This window comes from Paroedura picta, chromosome 3, assembly GCF_049243985.1.
Source record: "Paroedura picta isolate Pp20150507F chromosome 3, Ppicta_v3.0, whole genome shotgun sequence".
Taxonomy (NCBI): domain Eukaryota; kingdom Metazoa; phylum Chordata; class Lepidosauria; order Squamata; family Gekkonidae; genus Paroedura; species Paroedura picta.
In genome coordinates, this window is record NC_135371.1 from 37,604,787 (window position 1) to 37,624,525 (window position 19,739).

Genomic DNA, 19,739 nt, shown 5'->3' on the forward strand with positions numbered 1-19,739 from the left:
ATTACACTGAACCTGCTGGGGAATAAAGGATACCAAAAACTAATAAACAAAAATAGTCATGGGGTATGATTTATTTCGGTCAGTTGAGGCCACCCATGACTTTTATCCATTCCATGGTGACCTGGCTTAACCATTTCACCATGATCAAATCGACCTATGGAAGCATGGCTGAATTCGTCGTGGGATTATGAAATGTGGCTGCAGTGGCCGTGTGAGTGAGCCCTGAGCCTCTCATAATGGCTTCTGTGGTACTGCTTTCTGTATCTACAGAATTTAAGGATTATTCTGCTTGGTTAGATAACTGTGTCATCTACCCTAGTTTCTGATGACCAATGAATAACCAGGCAAATGACAAAGGCCCTTTTTTGTGGCTCTGTTTAGCCAGGTGTATTTCTTTGAGATTCCTTATCAAGTGACTGAACTGCCCCCCCCCCCCCACATAAATGACATTAACAGGCTTGAATCAGGATTGGAAACCAAGTATCTCTCTTGATTGTTCTGTAAGTTCAATAATAAATGAAAACATATATACTTAAATACTGTTTTATGCAGGATAACAAATTAGCTAAAACTAAACAGTAGGGGTTCTATATGTGTAGTCTTTGAAAAGATGTTTACACATCAAAAAATGACAACCATGGAAATAACAGTGGGAAAATGTTAAATTTGGCTTACTTGATTGGTAACATAAGTGCAGCATGGTATAGAGTAATATCTAAATTAGAGATGTATACATAAGGAAGAATAGACCAGTCTCTTTCCCCTGGTTGCCAACCTAGTTGTAGAAAAGGAGGATGGAATCATCCAGCTTGTCACTTTGCATCTGGGAGGATATGGGGATGTAGTGTCTTCAGTGTCCCATAATCCCTCTTCAAGATAGTCGTGTAACATAACTGTTCATTATCCAAGACCCGTAATGTTCCTGCTGTTCCATGATGAAGGGGAGTGAGAGGGCTCTTCAAAGAAACCAGGCCAAAAATGTTCTGAATTCTTTGTGCTGCCATAAGAAGAGTTTGGTCTATAACCCTGCAAAGGTTATCTGTCACTACACACATTGCAATCACTGCTTCAATGGAAAGAGATCCATACTGAGGCCTACTAGTCTGTTAATAAAGACCCGGTGAAATACTGAAAGACCTGCCAATCAAGGCTAAGGAATTTTGCCCCCAGGAAATTAAAAACATGAACGTTGTGGCAAGCACAATAAATGCTTTCTTTGTTAACCCTGTTTTTAAGGCTTTGGCAGAATAATATGAAATCAGTGAGGTATTTTTGTTTCAGCAGACAGAAATTCTTAACTATTTATGAGCCATTGTACAAATGCAAAATATAAAACCATGGCCTCGTTCTGCCACTGTATTCAAACAAATGGGTATGAACACATGAGGAGGTGTGTTTGTCACCCTAAAGACAGTAAACTTCAAGGCTGTGATTTACATGTGCCAGGGGTCAAGGAAATCCAATGCCTTATAAAGTCAGAGAAGAGAATTCTGATTATGTTGTATCCTTCCCACAACAGTGTCTGTTCCTTTCAGCTTGGACCATCAAAACCAATGATGCGTGCTTCACTTCTGTTTATAGACTGTTTCACTTCAGGCTCCCAGTTATAGAAGAGAAATGTTTATTTGCTTAAAACTAAGCCAGCCACTTGAACTGAGCTTCCTCCTTCTCTCCCTCTCTCTCTAGATCAGAGGTAGTCAAACTGCGGCCCTCCAGGTGTCCATGGACTACAATTCCCATGAGCCCCTGCCAGCAAACACTGGCAGGTGCTCATGGGAATTGTAGTCCATGGACATCTGGAGGGCCGCAGTTTGACTACCCCTGCTCTAGATCATAGAAGCAACACTTGCAGTTCTTGGTCATCCAGTTAATTAGTCGGAAAGTACAGACATGTTGCATACCACATGAAGAAAAGGAAGCCTTTTAAAAAGGTACACCAGTTTCTGTTGTTGTTCCAACAAAACGGCTTTGCACATGAGGCCCAGATCTTGAGGATGGTATTCTTTGATTGATTTCTGCCACTTTTTAAAGGAAGTATTGCTGATTCGAAGCTCATTCTGACTGTTTAGTATATACCTCCGGCTGCATTATGACAGTGGTCTATTTTTGTACTGGTGGTTTTATGTTGAGTTCATTGTGGATGAAGGAAGGCAGTAAAAAGGCATGTTAATATTTAGCACTCATGCACAGAAGAGGCATTTTTCCAGAACATTATCATGCTTCTGCAAAATGTTATATTAATTTACTGTACAATAACCCGTTTTTGCACTGGGTCTGTTTGGAAGCAGGATGTGCTGGAAAGCTGACTGAGACAGGTTTCATGGACACACAGAAAAATATTTCCCAGAATGTCTAATCTCATAATTTATCTGGCTGCCCTTAGTTACCCAAATACATTGAGGCAGTTGTGGACAACGATGGAAGGGAAACAGGGAGTTGTGTAGGAAAATGAGTCACAACCTTCATCTGGTTACATGACTTTAGGCTAAGAATATACTAATTGTTTTATATGCTGTACAACCAATATGCTACCCAGTCTGAAGCATGTGAAATGGCAGGCTATACACTGTGTGATACCTTAGCACTCATGTACATGCACACACAGACATTGAAATACACCAGGGACAACTGAGAGGCTGGCAGATTCTAAGCATCTTTGCTCCCAAGGAAGTGCCATTGTGTCAGTGGAGACTTACCTCCAGGTGAGTATGCATAGAGCTGCAGATGATGCAAGAAAGAGGCTGCAGGTGGCTGCCTTGGTCCAAGACATACACAATTTTAGAACTGGGTTTCTAATCTTTTCTCCCCTTCTCTTTTCTAACATTCATGAAGTCTTGAAGAAGTCATGATGAGAAATTAAAAACTTGCACACTGACTTGTGTTTGTTTCGAATGACAAGGCTTTTGATTTTTATAGAAGGGACTGAAATCCAACCACACTCTTCATGTAAGGCATCCCCAAAGGCAAAATAGGTACAGGGATGTACCAAGGACAGGTACCAGGTGTCCCTCTAGTTGTCATCCCACCAGAGCACATGTACCTGCACTCCAAGGGAAAAAAGCAACAGAATAGACAAGTGGTAAATTTGGCAGGTCCGCAGCACACCTCCGCAGTCCAATGGAGTCCAGATAGCACATGGTGCCAAGAGGCAGGACATGCATGTGTCTTTTAGTGCTATCTGTTACACAGGTATTTCAATCTGCTTGGCTTTGTACTAGAAACCAGCCCTGCTGAACTCAGAGGAACTTACTTCTGGGGAATCATGTTCAAGTCTGCACTGTGCAAGTTGGTTTTTGCATTCCTCTTTGCCAAAAGTGCATGGCTCAACAACGCATGTTACTCCCCCCCCTCCTCCTCCTCCTACCCTCCTGTTTTTTCCCCCCTGGGGGGTGGGGTGATGGGTGATGGGGGGGGGATACACAACAACACGAACAAAGTGCCAGTTTCTTCTCGTGACAGGTGGTCTTGCAGTCAGACTATGTGGCCAATGTGCTGAGATCCCCCTCCCCATCCTGCCCAAACACACGATGAAGAAAAGGCAGCTCAGCTCCCTGGAAGTGAGACTACCCCCCCCCCCCCCATCAAAGGGAAATCCTCTTTCCTACCAACACCACCACAGATTATCTTCAACCAGACCACCTTCCATGCGCTTCCCAGGAGACGTCCACTCGCAAAGGTTTTGTGTATGTCGGCGCCCAACTCCCCGGCCTTCCCGCTCGCACCTGAGACTCCCTCACGCGCTCACACGTGCTGCGGGAGGCCGAGCTTCCGCTTCAGACCCCAACAATACTCGCCGCCACCCGCGCGGCGCCTGCAGGCTGCCCTCTTCCCGGGCTCGGCGATGCCACAAGGGCGCTGCGTGCAGCCGGAGCCGGCGGGCGTGAAAGGCGAAGGCTGGCCGGGGGCGTGCAGCCAGCGAGGTGGGCCGCCCACCCAGCCGCGATTGCAGAGCCTGGCCGGCCCGCGGCTCGCTCTCTGCCTCGGAAACCTGGAGTCGCCCGCGTGAACCCCGCTCCGCCGCCGCCTCCTCCTCCCCCTTCCCTGGCGTCGCCTGCGACTTAGGACGACGAGCCCCCCCCCCCCCCCGACTGGGAACTGCAGCTGCCGCCGCCGCCCCCCGGTCCCGCGCAACAGACCGGGAGATCCCCACGTCGCGCACCGCCCGCCTTATTTACGGAGCCCGCTCACCCACCCAGCCAGCCCGCGCCGCCGCCTCGGCCAGCCCTCCTCCCCTCCCCTCCCCGCCTCCCGCGGCTGCCTGCCGGTCCAAAACACCGATGGAGCACGCCGCACACATCCATGCCTAGTCTCGCCAAGCCTCCGTCGCCAGCTCGGGGGTCGCCGGAGCCGCTCACACTTTTGGCGCGGCGGGACTCGGGGCGAGCCTCGCGGAGGAGGCACGCGTCCTCCCCACGGCGGTTGACAGTCTCGGCTGCAGCGGCTGACCCGGTGCCGGGATGCCAGGCTGGAGGAAGAACCTGACCCTGTGTTTGCAGAGGATGCAGGAGGAAGGTAAGGTCGCCTGCAAAAGCCCTCGGGGGCAAAGCCTGGCATCGCATCGCCCGGCATTCAGAAAAGTGTGTTTTGCACAGAACGAGGGGGGGGGGGATTTCGGCATTGGTCTGTTTCCCGTCTGTCCCTGGGGGCGTGCTTGGAAATGCAGGCTGCGGCCCCTGCCGAGTCGCGCTGCGTGAATGACTGTCCCTCTTTGGTTTGCGAGCCGCTGCATTTCCAGCGGGTTGGATGGCATCGGGCAAGGGGAAGTCAGCGTGGCCAGCCGGATGGTTCCCTGTTGGCCAAACAAACAAACAAAACAACCCCCCAAACAAAAGCCCAGTACACCGGAGGCGGTCCAGGAGGTGGGCAAGGACCTGGCATGTCTCCGTGCCCGCTTTGGGGCGGCCTCCTGCGAACCAAACCCCATTTCGCTTGGGAGGGGATTGAGTTTTGGCGGCCAACAGGAGCTTTGTGTTGGACGTTCTCGCAGGCCGTCGTGCTCTGCGGTGATTCGCTTCAGAGGTCGATTCAGGTTCACGTCAAAGGGCCTGGTGGGTCCCGCAAGGCTCGTCAGTCGGGCTCAGGACGCCAGCCGCATGTGCTGCAGAGGGGGACGTGGAATGAGTGCACTGCCTCCGGCTCGTAAAAGTTTGAGGAAATGTCCCACCAGGTGGCAGAACGTTTAAGGACTTTGCGGTTGGCTTGGCATTTTTAGGACTGTTGGTGCGAAGGAGAGGAGAAGTGCATAAGTCTTTGGGCTTTGGGGGCCAGTTCTAACTTAAGCACTTTGGCTCTGTCTCATTTGTGATGGGACAGCCAGTGGCTCAGACCGGTGTCGTTTTATGTTCCCCCTTTTTTGCCGCTAAAATTGCTGCCTTATTGAAGGGGGCCAAGAATGATTGTCAGCAGAGGTTGCTCCACTTCTGGCTGGTAGCTGCCCACAAAGCCTGAGCTTGCCCCTTCTCTGTGTACTGCATGGGTGAGGTTAGGAAGGATCCATGCTTTGGAGGAATAAATGGATGACTTCGAGTCCGATTTCCTCCGTGGTTTTGAGGCTTGGTAGGCATTGTGTGTTTGAAAAGCCACTTGATGCCGTACACAGCCCAGGTGTTTTGAGTAGAGATTTGAATGACTTCTTCAAAAGCAGAGCAGAAGTGCTTCTGCTTTGATGTAAGCTGCTTAACTCCTTTGCAGTGCTAAACTTGTTCTTGCTGTCTGGATGTAACACTGTGGAAAGCCAGTTCTCAGGGGGGGACGGTTCAGGTGATATGTTTCTACAGGGATGTTGACAGGGCTGAACCGCCGATTGTATTAAAGTGTTACTTTTCTAGTTTGTATTTCTGCTCAAATCACATTTTCATGACTTGTTGCCAAACATTGACCACATTTTCCTCTAAAAATTTGGTTAGCAACTTCATTGGATACCACTATCCTTTGCTACCCTCCATCGGTGACATGTGGCTTGTGTATGGGTTGCAATGCGCAGCTTCTTAATGTATCCAGAAATAAAAGACCTTAATAATTCATTTGGATCTCCGATACGCCGCTGAGCTGCACTCTGGAAAGTGGAACCAGAAGGGTCATTCTTCCACCACCTGATAAAGTACTGGGTGTTTCTTATTTAGACTTACAGCCTGTTGATTCCAGATGCCCACATCTGCACAAGACATTGCGGGTATTTCTCAAATGGGAGCCTCAGATTGTGATACTCTTATGGAATGAGCTTTCGCCATGTCATTGAAACTTTGGTCTAGTGGTTCTGAGCTGACTGCCTGCTTCGTGATAAAATAAAATTGCCATGTGGAGAAGGCAAGGCTATCCTGACAGGGTTCTCTTTGTTTCTCCTGATAACATCATCCTACTTTCCAAAGAACGCTTTGGAGAAATATGTGTAGCCTATAGAGTCAAAAGATTTTGGGGGCCCATAGTAATAATCTGAAGTTAAAAGACAAAAGGAATTGGTTTGGTCAAAGTTGATGCACTGCATATCTGGGGCAAAAATTCTGTGTCTCAGCTTCTGAAATGACTTCCTTTTCCTTAGAAAAAGAAGACAAAAAGAGCACTAAGCAATACTACTTTGATATCTTGCAGGCTGAGACTATGTTCTTCCACTGGGAGAACAGAAATGGCCCCTGCCAATATTGTAGTGTACAGTTCATCTGGCCTCCAGAAAACACTTTCCCCATTTTGCCTGGTATAATAGCATCTTGTGATCTCAGCACAGCTTTGCGCAGTTTTTTTTTGTTAAGACCAGCTCTACCTATACTCTCATTTTTCGGTTTTCTTTGCATCTGAGCCAGTTGTTTCTGCCTGTTGCTGTAGCATATAGAGCAAATGGGGCATGTTTAGTTCAGCCATCCATGTCTTAGAGCTGTAAGACTCACCAGTCCACTTTTGGGCATAGAAATGTACATGTATTTACATGCATGAAGGTAGATTGACCCAACCTGAGTTTATTTGCTTTTGTAGAATACTCCCCACCACATCTGTAGGTTTGGAGCTTAATGAAAATTTCCACGTTTTTTGGCTGATTCCACCCCACCCCCCTTCCTGTTCCTGGCCGGTCCCCTTCTTTATGAAAGGCATCAGCTACACAAATTGTCCAGGGAAGATTCCAGGAGCTGCATCTTAGTGTTGTGTGTGATTCAGCTCCCAAGATAATACTTAGCAGTTGTATAAAATTGATTCCTTTGAAATCTAGTGTTTGAGGAAAGTTTTCTGGATATCATTAATTGCCAAAAAGACAAAGAAAGTTCTAGATCAAATCAAGCCTGAACTCTAGAGAGAAGTTGAAATGCCTAAAGTGAAGCTATCATATTTTTGTCACATTATGAGAAGAGTCGCCAGAAAAGACAATAGTGCTAAGAAAAGTGGAAGACTCAACATGAGATTGGTTGATTCAGTCAAGGAAGCCATGACCCAAGACCTGAGAATGGTGGTCAACCATAGGAAGGTCATTAATTCATAGGGTCAGAACAGAAGCAACTTGACACCACTTCTCACTCACCCACTTTCTCTATTTATAAAATGCTCAAGATAATTTTAAAAAATGTTATCCAGCCTCCAGATTGTTAATAGTAGAGGGACTGATTCCTGGCTTCTCTAAGGCCACCTAGAGCAGGGGTAGTCAACCTGACCTAGAGGATTTAGGGAGCAAGCAAGATTAAAACAGGTGTGCTCTCACTGTCAGGTTAGTGGATTTAGCTCCTTGCCTACATGAACTTCCAGCAACTTACATAGATGTCATCCGCCCCCATTGTACGCACTGGCACAGAATATGCCAGATATTATTGTGTAAATGATTATGATGGATTCTAAGCCCTGCTTCTGCTGCATCAATTGTGGGGGTAGCTCTTTTAATTGAAAGCAAGACTTAGGATCCAAGCCTGGGTTATGTTGAGTCCACTGTTTCTGCAGAATAGCATAAGGGCACATGTCAAATGGTATACGCCTTGGGTTACGCACCAGCAAATTTAGCACTCCTGGCTGACATCATGGCAATTGTTTGGCTGGATTTCAGAATTTACTGTGCTGTGCCATTCCCTGCCAGCGATTATATGAACAGGTGAATGCAACACCTCAACTTTGTGAATAACTTTCTCTGCATGAATCAGCTGGAGAGGAAAGGGGGGGGGGAGCAAGTTAAAACTGTTCTTCAAAAGTAGAGATTTTGTGGGATGGGGATACTGCTGCATTGTTCCTTTCTTTCCTCTGCATCTCTCCAGTTTATATGGCTCTGTGATGGTTACCTAGGAAACAGCTGTAGGAGTGTACAATGGAATTTTATTGGCTGCATCATTAGGCTGACGGTCAGAGTTGTGGGCAGAGGTTTCCATTGGTAGGTTTACGCTGGTGGAAGTCCAGAGAAGGAAACTGTTTATTCTGTGTTTTGGTTTTTAAGATGAAAGGATGCTGCAAAGTCTTTAATAGATGATACCATTAACATTTTTTTTGCTGCATAAGCCATGGCACACAGAGAGAATCAGAAGAACAGAGAATTTAAGGAGAAATAATGTTGCATTTTTTTGTTTAAGAAGGATCTTACATCCTGCATATGTTTCAAACACAGAGGGTCTAGTTTTTATGCAGATATAAAAAGGAGTCCATTATATTTCTTGGCTGGGTGTATCATCCCTGATATGTCTTGTGGTGGTGGGTGGCTATTCCTGTGCTTGTTTAATCACTTGTCATGAAAGGAAGCAAACCATTGAAATCAGTGGGTTGAATGCAGCCAGTTTTTCTACTCAATCTCACTCATTCATAAGAATGGATCCTTCTTACCACCCTTGTCCCATGTGATCTTTGTCCATGCCAGTCCCATGACTACTGGCAGAGCCTTGTTATCAAAGGGAAGCTGCTTCTTCATTTTTTACTAGTGGAAAATCTTACTGATAGTCACACCAGGAAATACTTCACATTTTCAAAAGAATTTGCTTCAGGTGTGGCAGATGGGAGTGTACAGTAAAATCCTCTGCATGGAAAGTGTTGCATCTTTTAAAAAACTGGGATTGGCTGCTTACCTCTGATTTTAATTTTGGGAAGTACAGGACCAAGTCATACTGTGTACATTGGCTGGGGCAATAGAGTGGTTAACTGGATGACTGGGGATATCGTCAACCATTTTCATGCTGTTAAGCATATTCTTGATTGCTGAGGGATGTTTGCCCAGGCAAATGTGTATCTGGGGATGGCTAGCACTGCCTGCCTGGGTGATCAATGTAATGGGTTGGATCCAAAAGTGCTGTTGTGCTAGTGTGATGGCTCTGATGCCAGTGGAATGGCACTTCCATTGGTCAAGGAAGAAAGGGCAGTTCTAGCCAATGTCTCTTTCCCATTGTGGATTCTGGGTTTTTTTTTCTCCCCACAGTATTCTTGAGTATCCTTTGGCCCACCCCTACTGTGCAATTTCAGGAACTTTAGTGGTTGGAGGAAGAGAAGACCTAGTCTGGTTACTGGCAGTGCTTTGTCTGGTTACTGGCAATCCAACAGATTGTGTCAGTACCTTGTAGAAATGGAAGATATTAAAAAATGGAATTTATTTATTTATTTATTTATTTGTTTGTTTGTTTGTTTGTTTGTTTGTTTGTTTGTTTGTTTGTTTGTTTGTTTGTTTATTTATTTATTTATTTATTTTAACTCCTATACCACCCTACCCAGTGAGCCAGCTCAGGGCAGTGTAGAATATAACACAAAGTCCATTGTAGCTAAATAGATGTAGGTTAAATAATCCTGCATATATTTACAGGATTAACCTAAACTACTAATATTCTAGGATTAAACCTTGTTGTTGTTGTTATGTGCGAAGTCGTGTCCGACCCATCGCGACCCCATGGACAATGATCCTCCAGGCCTTCCTGTCCTCTACCATTCCCCGGAGTCCATTTAAGTTTGCACCTACTGCTTCAGTGACTCCATCCAGCCACCTCATTCTCTGTCGTCCCCTTCTTCTTTTACCCTCGATCGCTCCCAGCATTAGGCTCTTCTCCAGGGAGTCCTTCCTTCTCATGAGGTGGCCAAAGTATTTGAGTTTCATCTTCAGGATCTGGCCTTCTAAAGAGCAGTCAGGGTTGATCTCCTCTAGGACTGACCGGTTTGTTCGCTTTGCAGTCCAAGGGACTCGCAAGAGTCTTCTCCAGCACCAGAGTTCAAAAGCCTCAATTCTTTGACGCTCGGCCTTCCTTATGGTCCAACTCTCGCAGCCATACATTGCAACTGGGAAGACCATAGCCTTGACTAAACGCACTTTTGTTGGCAGGGTGATGTCTCTGCTTTTTAGGATGCTGTCTAGATTTGCCATAGCTTAAACTATGGATTAAACCTAACTATAGGATTAAACCTAAACTACTACTAATATTCCACATAATCATTACAGGTAAATCATTACAATCCAACTGACTGTTAAATGGGTAAATCTGGATTTAAGCTGTGTTAGCCCCATTTAGCCAATGAAACAAAATTTTGGCTTAACTGATTTGGTTAATAGGGCCACTAGTTTATTCATGAACTTTAATGAGATCTTTTTATCCATTACCCTGAAGTCTCAGCTGGATGCTATGAAGTACCACATTACTGTTAACGCCTGTCAGCCAATAATTAACAGGCTTGCTTTTCACCAGCCAATCAATTAATCTGCTGATTAAAATAAATTGTAACATATCTCAACATAGGGGCTATATAGAGAACATTTAATGAAGATAGCTCATTTCTCGTGATCACAGTTAACTTTTGTGGCAAGATTTCTGCAAGTGGGGGCGCTGAATGTGTTTCTGTGTGGTGGGCATGGAATCTGAGAAAGCAAATGAATCCAAAGAGAAGCTGAAGGAGGTTATATATGCCTGGTTCTTTTATGGCACCATGGATATGGTTGCACACATGTAGAAATGTAACAACTATAGTGGAATCCTAAACAGAGTTACACACTTATGAGTTAAATTCTTCTAAGTTCCCTGAAGACAATGGATTTTGCAAAGTATGTAACTTTCCATAGGTTTGCACTATTAGCTCCTCCACCGGGCATTTGGTTAAGGTCGATCCGAATCACCACTTCCCACTGGCCCCCCAAGCTTCCTCCAACAATCATTACAGATAGGCCCACACCACTGGGCCTCAGTACAAGTTAATCAATGTTCTAGTATTCTATTGTTCTACAGTGTTTATTATTATCATTATATTGTTATTGTTACTGTTGTTACCACATTACTACAAACTGAGTTAATTGTATTGTTCCCATTTCATGTAAACTGCCCTGAGCCTTGGAGGAGGGTGGTATATAAAATAAACAAACATAGATGGAAGGTGAAGATTCTTAATGCATCAGTCTTCAAATTGATGGGGTAACTTGAAACAGAACACTTCCCAGTTCTAGTGATTTCAAGTGGGAGAAGTTCAATCATAGATCATACCCATACCCATTCCTCAAAATATTTTCCTGGGAGGAAGTGTCATTAAATAAAAGGGGCCTGCTTAGGCTGCTCCCATATGTTAACTGTGCAATCTTATGTAGAGACTAACTCAGTTGACTTCCGTGGAGTTGGACTGGGGTAACTCTACATGAGATTCCACTGTAAATACCATTTGGCTCTTGTCCAAATCCTGCTACAGGTTTCGGGTAGGAACATGTAGAATCTAGGTAAATCAAAACAAAGATCTGTCTAGTCCGGGATCTTTTTTTCCAACTGCTCATATGCCTGTGGAAAGCCTACAAGTAGGGCTTGAAGACATCAATTCTCCACAAAGCCCCAGCATTTGAAGTGATGTATTTTTCTAAAGCCTGTTCAAAGGCATCTTCATTTTACTGAGACTTCTTAAGTTATGTGGTTTATGAGGAAGCCCATGCTGAACCCACTGCTGCTCTCTGTTTCTTTGGGTAACCACCTTCCCACATGTAAGGCAAAACAAATCTCCTTAGGTGCTCTTTCCATGCTACTAAATATTACTCAAAATATTCTTTTGAGGGACATCTTTTTTTCTAAATACACAACACTAAGCCCTAAACACTTAACCTCACATGTCCACACTTGATCTGCAAGCACATACACAAAAGAACACACATATACAAACTATGTCATTTTAATTACTGTTTTGTGTTTTTCTTATACTTTATTCCCCTTTTTTGAAGTGGGGCAATCAAACCTGTATATAGGTTTCTAAATGCTGTAGCACTGTAGATTTATACAACATTTTCTATTTTTTGTCCCTTTTCTAAGAATTCACAGAAAGGAATGTAGCTTTTTCACCCTTGTATATGGGAGCTTCTTTTGTTGGTTATCGGTGTCAATTCTTTGTAAAGTTTACTCTGCTGTAAACCTATTGATTCCAGGTCTTGAACTGAAGTAACTTTGTATAGGATTGGGCTGCTGGAACCTCATTTACCATTTAGTCAGTTTCGTCAGATCCTTTTGGGGTACTTCACAGTCTATGAAAAGGCTGCCACAGTGTTTATCTCCTGAGTATGTTAAATAGCTGTAGTCACATTGGGAGGAACCCCCTACATTCCATTGCAAAAATATTTAGCACTCTGCTTCCAGTCTGCTGATGAGTTACAAATCTGTAAGACACCTTCTTCTTTTATTCCTCAGCTTTCTAGTTTATTCTGGAGCTTTTGGTGATTAGAGGAATTCCAGATCCATAGGCCCTTTTCAACAAATTCTGAGGTGTAATTCCAGCCTAAGAGGCCATCCTTTGATAGGAGTAGCTCAATGGAAGAGGCAGGCTCATCAGACCAGAGGAAAGCCTCAAATGTTGCTAAGGGTAGTTATAGTATCCAATATGTAATATATAGCAGACAACCCCTGTCTACTTGCTCTGTGATTCAGTGATACCCTGAAAACATTCTAAAAGGTTTGCAAGGCACGACAACCTTTTATAGAAGCCATGCTGATTTGTCCTTAGCAAGACCTGTTCTTCTCTGTGTTTAATTTTACTAGTGTATTGTGTACCAGTTTTCTTGGGAGAGTAGTTAGGCTGACTGGTCTACTTGGATTACTCCTCAGTTCCTTAAAAAAAAATCAACAGCTGTTCAGCAGTTTGAGACAGATGAATTTAATAAAGTGGCGCATTTTTGTTAACAGAACAGCAGCTTCACATTAGAGTTCTTTAAAAATTCTCAGGTGATTGCTGTATGACTCTGGTGACCTGTTAATTTGTAATTGATCTATTAAGTCTAAAGCTGTATTATTTGTCACTACTGTCTAGTGTAATTCTTCAGACATTTCCTCTGAAAACAGTTATTAAGATTGGGGCTATGTTTCCAACTCCCACTGATGCAAAGAGCTGATTGACAGTGTAATCCTAAGAACAGTGAGACCGTTCTCAAACCCGTTGACACCCAGGAACTTAGAATGGTGTGTGTTTAGGACTGCAATCTCGCTACAGTTAAGGAATTATTGCATTACTAGCAACGGTTTATGGCTGTGAAGTCTTTAGCACTCATTGCTTTGGAGTTTCACTTTGCAGAATTCCTTGGCTCTGATTGCCTGATAAGGCATTCCAGTGTATGAAACCAGAGCAGCACCTTTTCTCAGCAAAGACTCTGTTCCCACATAGATTGCTTTTCCGGAAAGGTCCTGCAATATGTGATTGAAAGCTGCATGAATTTAAGGCTGCTTGTGTATACCTTGTCATGTCATAATTCCCTAAATCCCAACCCTGAATTTTGGACAGCACATGTCAGCTTTGCCTGGGAAGGGATGGCTTAGATGGTGCATAAGAATTTATGGGCTGCTGTTTGTTGCTAATGCTAATTATACAGGCCACTGCTTTTAAAACAAAATGTTAAAACCGAGGTTCTGATCTCCAGCGACTCCTGCAATGTAGAGTGTAGAATTAGAATGGCTTTCAAGTCACAGGCAGTAATACTTCAAGGAAAATATTCATTCATCAGACTGATAGGACAGTCGCCCAGAGTCTGGTGTTCTCACTCTGCCTCCCTCCCCTTTGCTTTCTGTTAAAATGTTGATGTGTAGAAGCATAAATGAGGATTTGTTCCTAGCGTTAACGTCTGTTTAAGCCATTTAACCCATGCCATTTCCCCCAGTGTGTATTGAATATTTGCACACACACAAAAAATGTACTGCTGGGTTTTGAAGACTGTGAGTGTTCCAGGCATACATGTTTGGAAGTTGCTGTTCAGAATGCATTCCAAAAGGATACGGCATTTAATAGCTTAGTGACTAGAAAAGAGAATAATGAATCAAGAAATTCAAATCTGATCTTTCTCAGGAACTTACTATGCATGTTTTCTCAAACCCATATCTGCAGTAAGACCACAATAATATTACCTTACATGGTTATTGTGATGTTTACTAATATATATTGAGCATTTTGAACATTCCCAGAAGGCTATATAAATGCTAAATGCTTTCGTAAATATGACAAAATAAAGACTTGGCCTCTCTTTAGTGTCATTCATATTTATATGAATGGAAATGTTACTGATCTTCATTTGGTGAAATACAGGGACACAGTAGGGATTTTTGGGACCTCAATTATTTTATTCATATGTTTTAAGAGTTAGTATTATCTGTGCTTAAGACAGGAGAGTTAGAGCACCCCGTTAATTGCTGTCACACAAATGGTGAATTATTTCAAGCTGGAGTCTCAGCAAAATTGAGGAATAACACCGATGTATCCCCAAGGAGATTTCAAGCCAAATCCCCAAGGAGATTTCAGTGGATTTCACTGCTTAAACCAGGGTTCAGTTTACATGTGCTTGAAGTGCTGCTCTGTATGGTGCTGGGTTATTTCCCTTGAGGTCTGAATGCTTCTGAGGACTGTAAAAATATGCTGTGCATTGGGAAAGGTAGCAAAATTGTGATGAACAAGGAATAGGGTTTCTGTTAAAATGAAAGAAAATGGAATAAGGGAATGACTAGGAAGAGAAAGATGTTAGATTTTTTTAAAAGCATACTATCTTTTAGACACAATGATTAAAACCTCTGACTTAACTTGCTCATAAAGTAGTTAATGCTCCAAATGTTCATGGGTCCATTTTAATGCTCAATTCTCAGTGGAATCTATGTATATGTCTCGATATAAATGTAGCATCCATTAGTTTGAGCAGCTGTTACAGGCAGGTATGGAGAACCTTCTTTCTATTCTACAGCTATCCACTCCCCCTCAAACACAAGAACTGTTACTGACTTGTATCTTTTTGTTGCTAAGTCCTAAAAGTTACTGTTCGTTGCTACATGGAAGGTGAAAACGGGAATGCATGGGTTGCAAGTGGGCTCTCAACAATCTATCATGCATTGTAGTTCTCAGAAGTCGAGATTATTATGCTCACCATGAGACTTCTGCCATAAGCAGCCTCATTCAAGCCACCAAACTGGCAGGGGGAGTTGGCATGGCAGGAAAGGAGGCAGCTGGCATGGTTTATACTAGACCTTACCTTTCATTATCACTGCCACCTGGGTCCGAAACTGCCATCATGGTAGGAGACATTCCCTTCAGAGTTGTACTCAAGTTCCAAGAGGAACTTGCAGTCTTCTGGAGAGGCATGAGTGAAGTTGTCCCCTTTATTCCTGCAGCTGTACTCCAGGACTTGGAGAAAGGAGCAACACGAGTGCTGGGGTAGCAGTCTCTTTCACAGACTCCTGTCGAAACCATCCTTTAAACTAAATCAGTGTAGTACTATTATTTCAGTTATGGCTGTGGAAATCAGATATGGACTTTGCAGAAGAAAGAAATGTTACTCTGGATTTCTGCCAGGATGTGTGAGATGAGAACTTCCTTTGATTTTGCCGGAGGGTTGTGATGAGAAATTCCTGGAGGGACTGTGCTTTACACTAATGTGCTGGTCCTTGTATAGATTGATGAGCTTCCTTCTCAGCAGTGCTTGATTCAGCTGATTCACAAGGTATACTAAAACAGATTGTTCAGAGAGCTTGAATTGTGTCCAATTACTTTTTTGATATTCCCGTAGATATGTTTCATGGGAAGGAAGAAAGATGAAGTTTTCTCTTTAAGAATTCAGAAAATCATAATATTTCTCCCATCATCCCACTTTGTGAAAGGGAGCTGTGAACTTATCTCCAACTCCCTCCTCCTGCTTTCTGAAGGTGATGATGCTCAAATTGGATAAATGTAACATCTTCAAATTGCAGGTTTTATGATGATTCCCACTTGCCTGACTTTTTCTTTCATTAACATTAGATGTTTTTGGCAGCCCGTAATTACCAGCTTTGGATCTGTAGCCAGAGCTGTCTTCTGCTCAAGTAAAATTCACTGATTCCTGTGACAGTATTTAACATGTTGCCTTCCACTAGGGAATTCATTCAGTGAAGCACGCTCTGCTCCAACACTTTTCGCTCCAGGTATTCTTCTTTCCGAACACACCAGATGTAAGTTGAAGGGGACCATGGTGCACTCTGTGAAGTTCAAGGGACCTTTTATGGATTGGGCTGTGATTAAATCCATGAGTTAAGTAGATGTCACTTGCCCTGCAGGTTGATGGCTGTTTTCAGGCTAGCAGCCAGTAAAGATAATATTTTGAAGATACACATAACCCTCTGTCTCAAGCTGCAAAACATTTTCTCTCATGCATTCTTCATATGGTTAAGGGTTATCCTATTAAATAATACATTTTCTATCATACTTTGTTAGCACAAAGTAAGGAATTTTTAGTCCCTTCCATACAGCTGTATATGTATGCTAACCTTGGTGTGTTTTTGACTAACTTCACTAACAGGTATTCTCCATATGTACTTAACTTATGGATGCTGCCATCTTTTAAAGTTAGTCACTGGACAGTTCAGTTGTGCAGAGAATTGATGATCTAGGACTAGGTTATGTTTTTGCTGTGGTGTTGCTTCATTTGTGGGTTTTGGTGGAGTTGGAATCTAACCTTAGGGAATGGATTTTGAGAATTCACAACAGTTTTGTTGTTTTGTGCATCTGTTCTTTGAGGCAAAGATTATGTAATCTCTAGGATATGGGAACCCTAATTTTTTGTTCATAACGAGAAGTAATACTATTAAATGAGTCTTGTGATAGGGTATTTCCCTGATTATTTAAAGCACATGAGAAAGCAGAAATATTTAGCAGGAACTGTGTTCTGGGACATGAAGACTATCCTGTCTCATCCTAGACTGTAAAACAAGGAGATTAGAACAGGTTTCCTCTCTCATGCATGGAAGCCTCCAGTGATACTGTCAATCCATGCAGTTTTTCACAGATGCACTGCAGAATCTGTGTGGGCCAGGGTAGTGTGGGGCACAGTGGAGAATTCTTGTAGGTCTTATAGTTGTTTATAATTCTACCCATCATCCCCCTACTTTTCTCGTTCTCCTTACAAAATTCCATGATAAAAATGGTTGCGTAGTTATTTCAATCCACTATAATAATTTAGTATAAATAGCTTATCAATGCTTTTCTTGATTAATATCAAAATTGTCTGCCTAATAATATGTGAATTAACCGGTAAACATTTGGCCAAGATTACCTGTTTATTATTCTCTTATGCTGATAAAATGTTTATCCTCAACATGTTTTTAGAGCAACATTTAATTAAATTCTCTCTATTCGGATGATCTTTAAAAACCCAATTGACAGTGAGTCATGGAATGGGCACATATTGAATCATTTTCAAGACCAAGCCTGTATACGTACAAATCCACTGAAAAAGTCAATGCCTGATGACTTTTAACATACAAAAATGAGGGTAAGAATCCATCCTAAGGCTTCTGTGTTTACTTTTCAAATAACATTTCAGGTCAATTATTGAAAGCAGGCTTGAAGAAAAAATATATCCTACTGCTAATATTTATCCTAACAAATGGGAACAAATCATTCAAGGTGCTTTCTCTACAAAACCAGAATGAAAGACAATGGCTGTTTGAACTGCATAATACAGAAATCAGTAGTGGTTGCTGGAAAAAAAATGGGTGAAGATCAAAGACAAATAATTTTACCTTTCAGCTTTTATAAATTATATATATAAGCCTTGCTGCACCTTGCCTTTGGTCAAAGTCACAAGAGTCTGATTCTATGAAACACGGACATCCTAGGGTCCTGAACATTTGGTTGTGTGTATCTGAATCCATATATAACATTAACTGTGGGTCTGAAACACCACCTTGTCTTGGAGTATCAGAACTGTGTGTTGTTGCAATTCCAACTTTTAATTGTAGGCCTCAGGATATGTTCCTGTGGCCTGTGATAGGGGGCTTCAAAGGGAACAGACCATACCATTTGGAGAATTCAACGTGGCTTACAAAATAAATGCAAATATATAATGTAAACAAATGGACAACCTCAATCACACACAGCGCCTATAAAACAGAGCTGTTCCGTCAGGTCTTTGGTTGAGGCCAATGCCAGTGCTAGGAACATCACGGATCCTCCTTAGGCTTTGTTGTATTACATTCCCACCTCTGGGAAGGTCTGCTCGGAGGATAGGGAATTTTTCGGCTGCCAATCTTTGTGGTTGCAGGGGGTCTAAGGGCCCCTGGATACAAAGGGTTTTATATGGGGATTTTTATAGGTTTTTTTTAAAGCTGTCGCAAGTCTTTGGAAAGTGGTGGGATATGAGATTAATTAATACATTAATAATAATAAAAAATTGCAATATCCTGGCCTGGTGCTGGTTTCAATAACTGGCTCATTCAGGGCTACAGGCTGTGAGACATATGAATCTTGGGCCATGCCCAGGCTAAACACCTGGAGGAACAGAAGCTCTGCTTAGACCGCCTTCAGCTGGTGAGATGTTTCCAACCTTGCTCTATTGCTCTTCTCTCATATTGTTGCTTCCAAATGTTTAGCACAGTTTATCTCTGGAGCTGCAAAAACCGCTTTCTCGGGGAGGCTGTGCACTAATTGTCATCTTGTTTAGTAGGTCTGCTTACAATGTTAGTTTTCTAGGCCAGTACTAGCCAGAATGATTTGGAGCATATATATGGCATCCTTGTGGTTGCCATCTTATCCTCCTCATCTTGTCTTATTGATATCTACTGCCTGTATGGAATGTAAACACTATTTTGGGGGGACCACTTTGTGATGCTTCACTGCCAGTTAACTATCCATTCAGATGACTATGTCACAAGCAAGTGTTCTTTCCATTAATACATAATGATTGCTCTTAATGAGTAAACCATCATGTGGAGAACCATCATGTGATGAAGACTTCAAACAACTGTCACAAAAGGTATGAATTGTCCTTAACCTTTTTGTCTTTTATGAGGCCAAATTGAGCCTTAGTTTGGTTTCATGCCAAACATACTAAGAAAGGTACCCAGCATGATATAACCAGATCTTGTAGTTCTGCTAAATTCACTTCAACCAACCGTGAGGTACATGTGCATTGTCTTGTTGCATAGCTATAGAAACTCCTATCTGGTGTGAAAAATGTTTGAGACAAATGACCTTCTGAATATGTTTTGCATGTCTGCAGTCTTCCCTGGTGGCCAAAACTCCAGATGCTTTTCTCACAGAGATGATCTTAACACAGGCAGCTAACTGCTGTACTTCTTTATGAAGAATGTGATGTGATGTTTGCCAGGGACCATGTGCTGCATGGTTATAACACAGACATTGACAAAACATCAACAAACAGCAGCCTTTTAATGGCTTTTAAATAATTAAAGGACAAGAAGAGTATCTCTCTATGCAGAAAAGCAACTTGGACTGGGTTTGTTTTGTTTTGCTTCCCCTCCTTTTTTTTGCCACTCCATCTGCCATCTCAGATGCTAACTGCCATAAACATCACTGCTGAGAGCAGCTGTGGCCAGTTATATGTACACAGCAGG

At 42.9% G+C, this 19,739-nt stretch overlaps 1 protein-coding gene across 1 annotated transcript in view; it reads left to right on the forward strand.

Annotated features, from left to right (window-relative positions):
• The first annotated feature begins 4,157 nt into the window (after positions 1–4,157).
• The window catches only part of GRIP2 (glutamate receptor interacting protein 2), a 496,366-nt gene continuing 480,784 nt past the window's right edge, over positions 4,158–19,739 (forward strand). Inside the window, exon 1 of the mRNA XM_077325341.1 lies at positions 4,158–4,512. Coding sequence (XP_077181456.1) covers positions 4,458–4,512 — 55 coding nt within the window. The 5' untranslated portion in view covers positions 4,158–4,457. The remainder of the gene's footprint in view (positions 4,513–19,739) is intronic.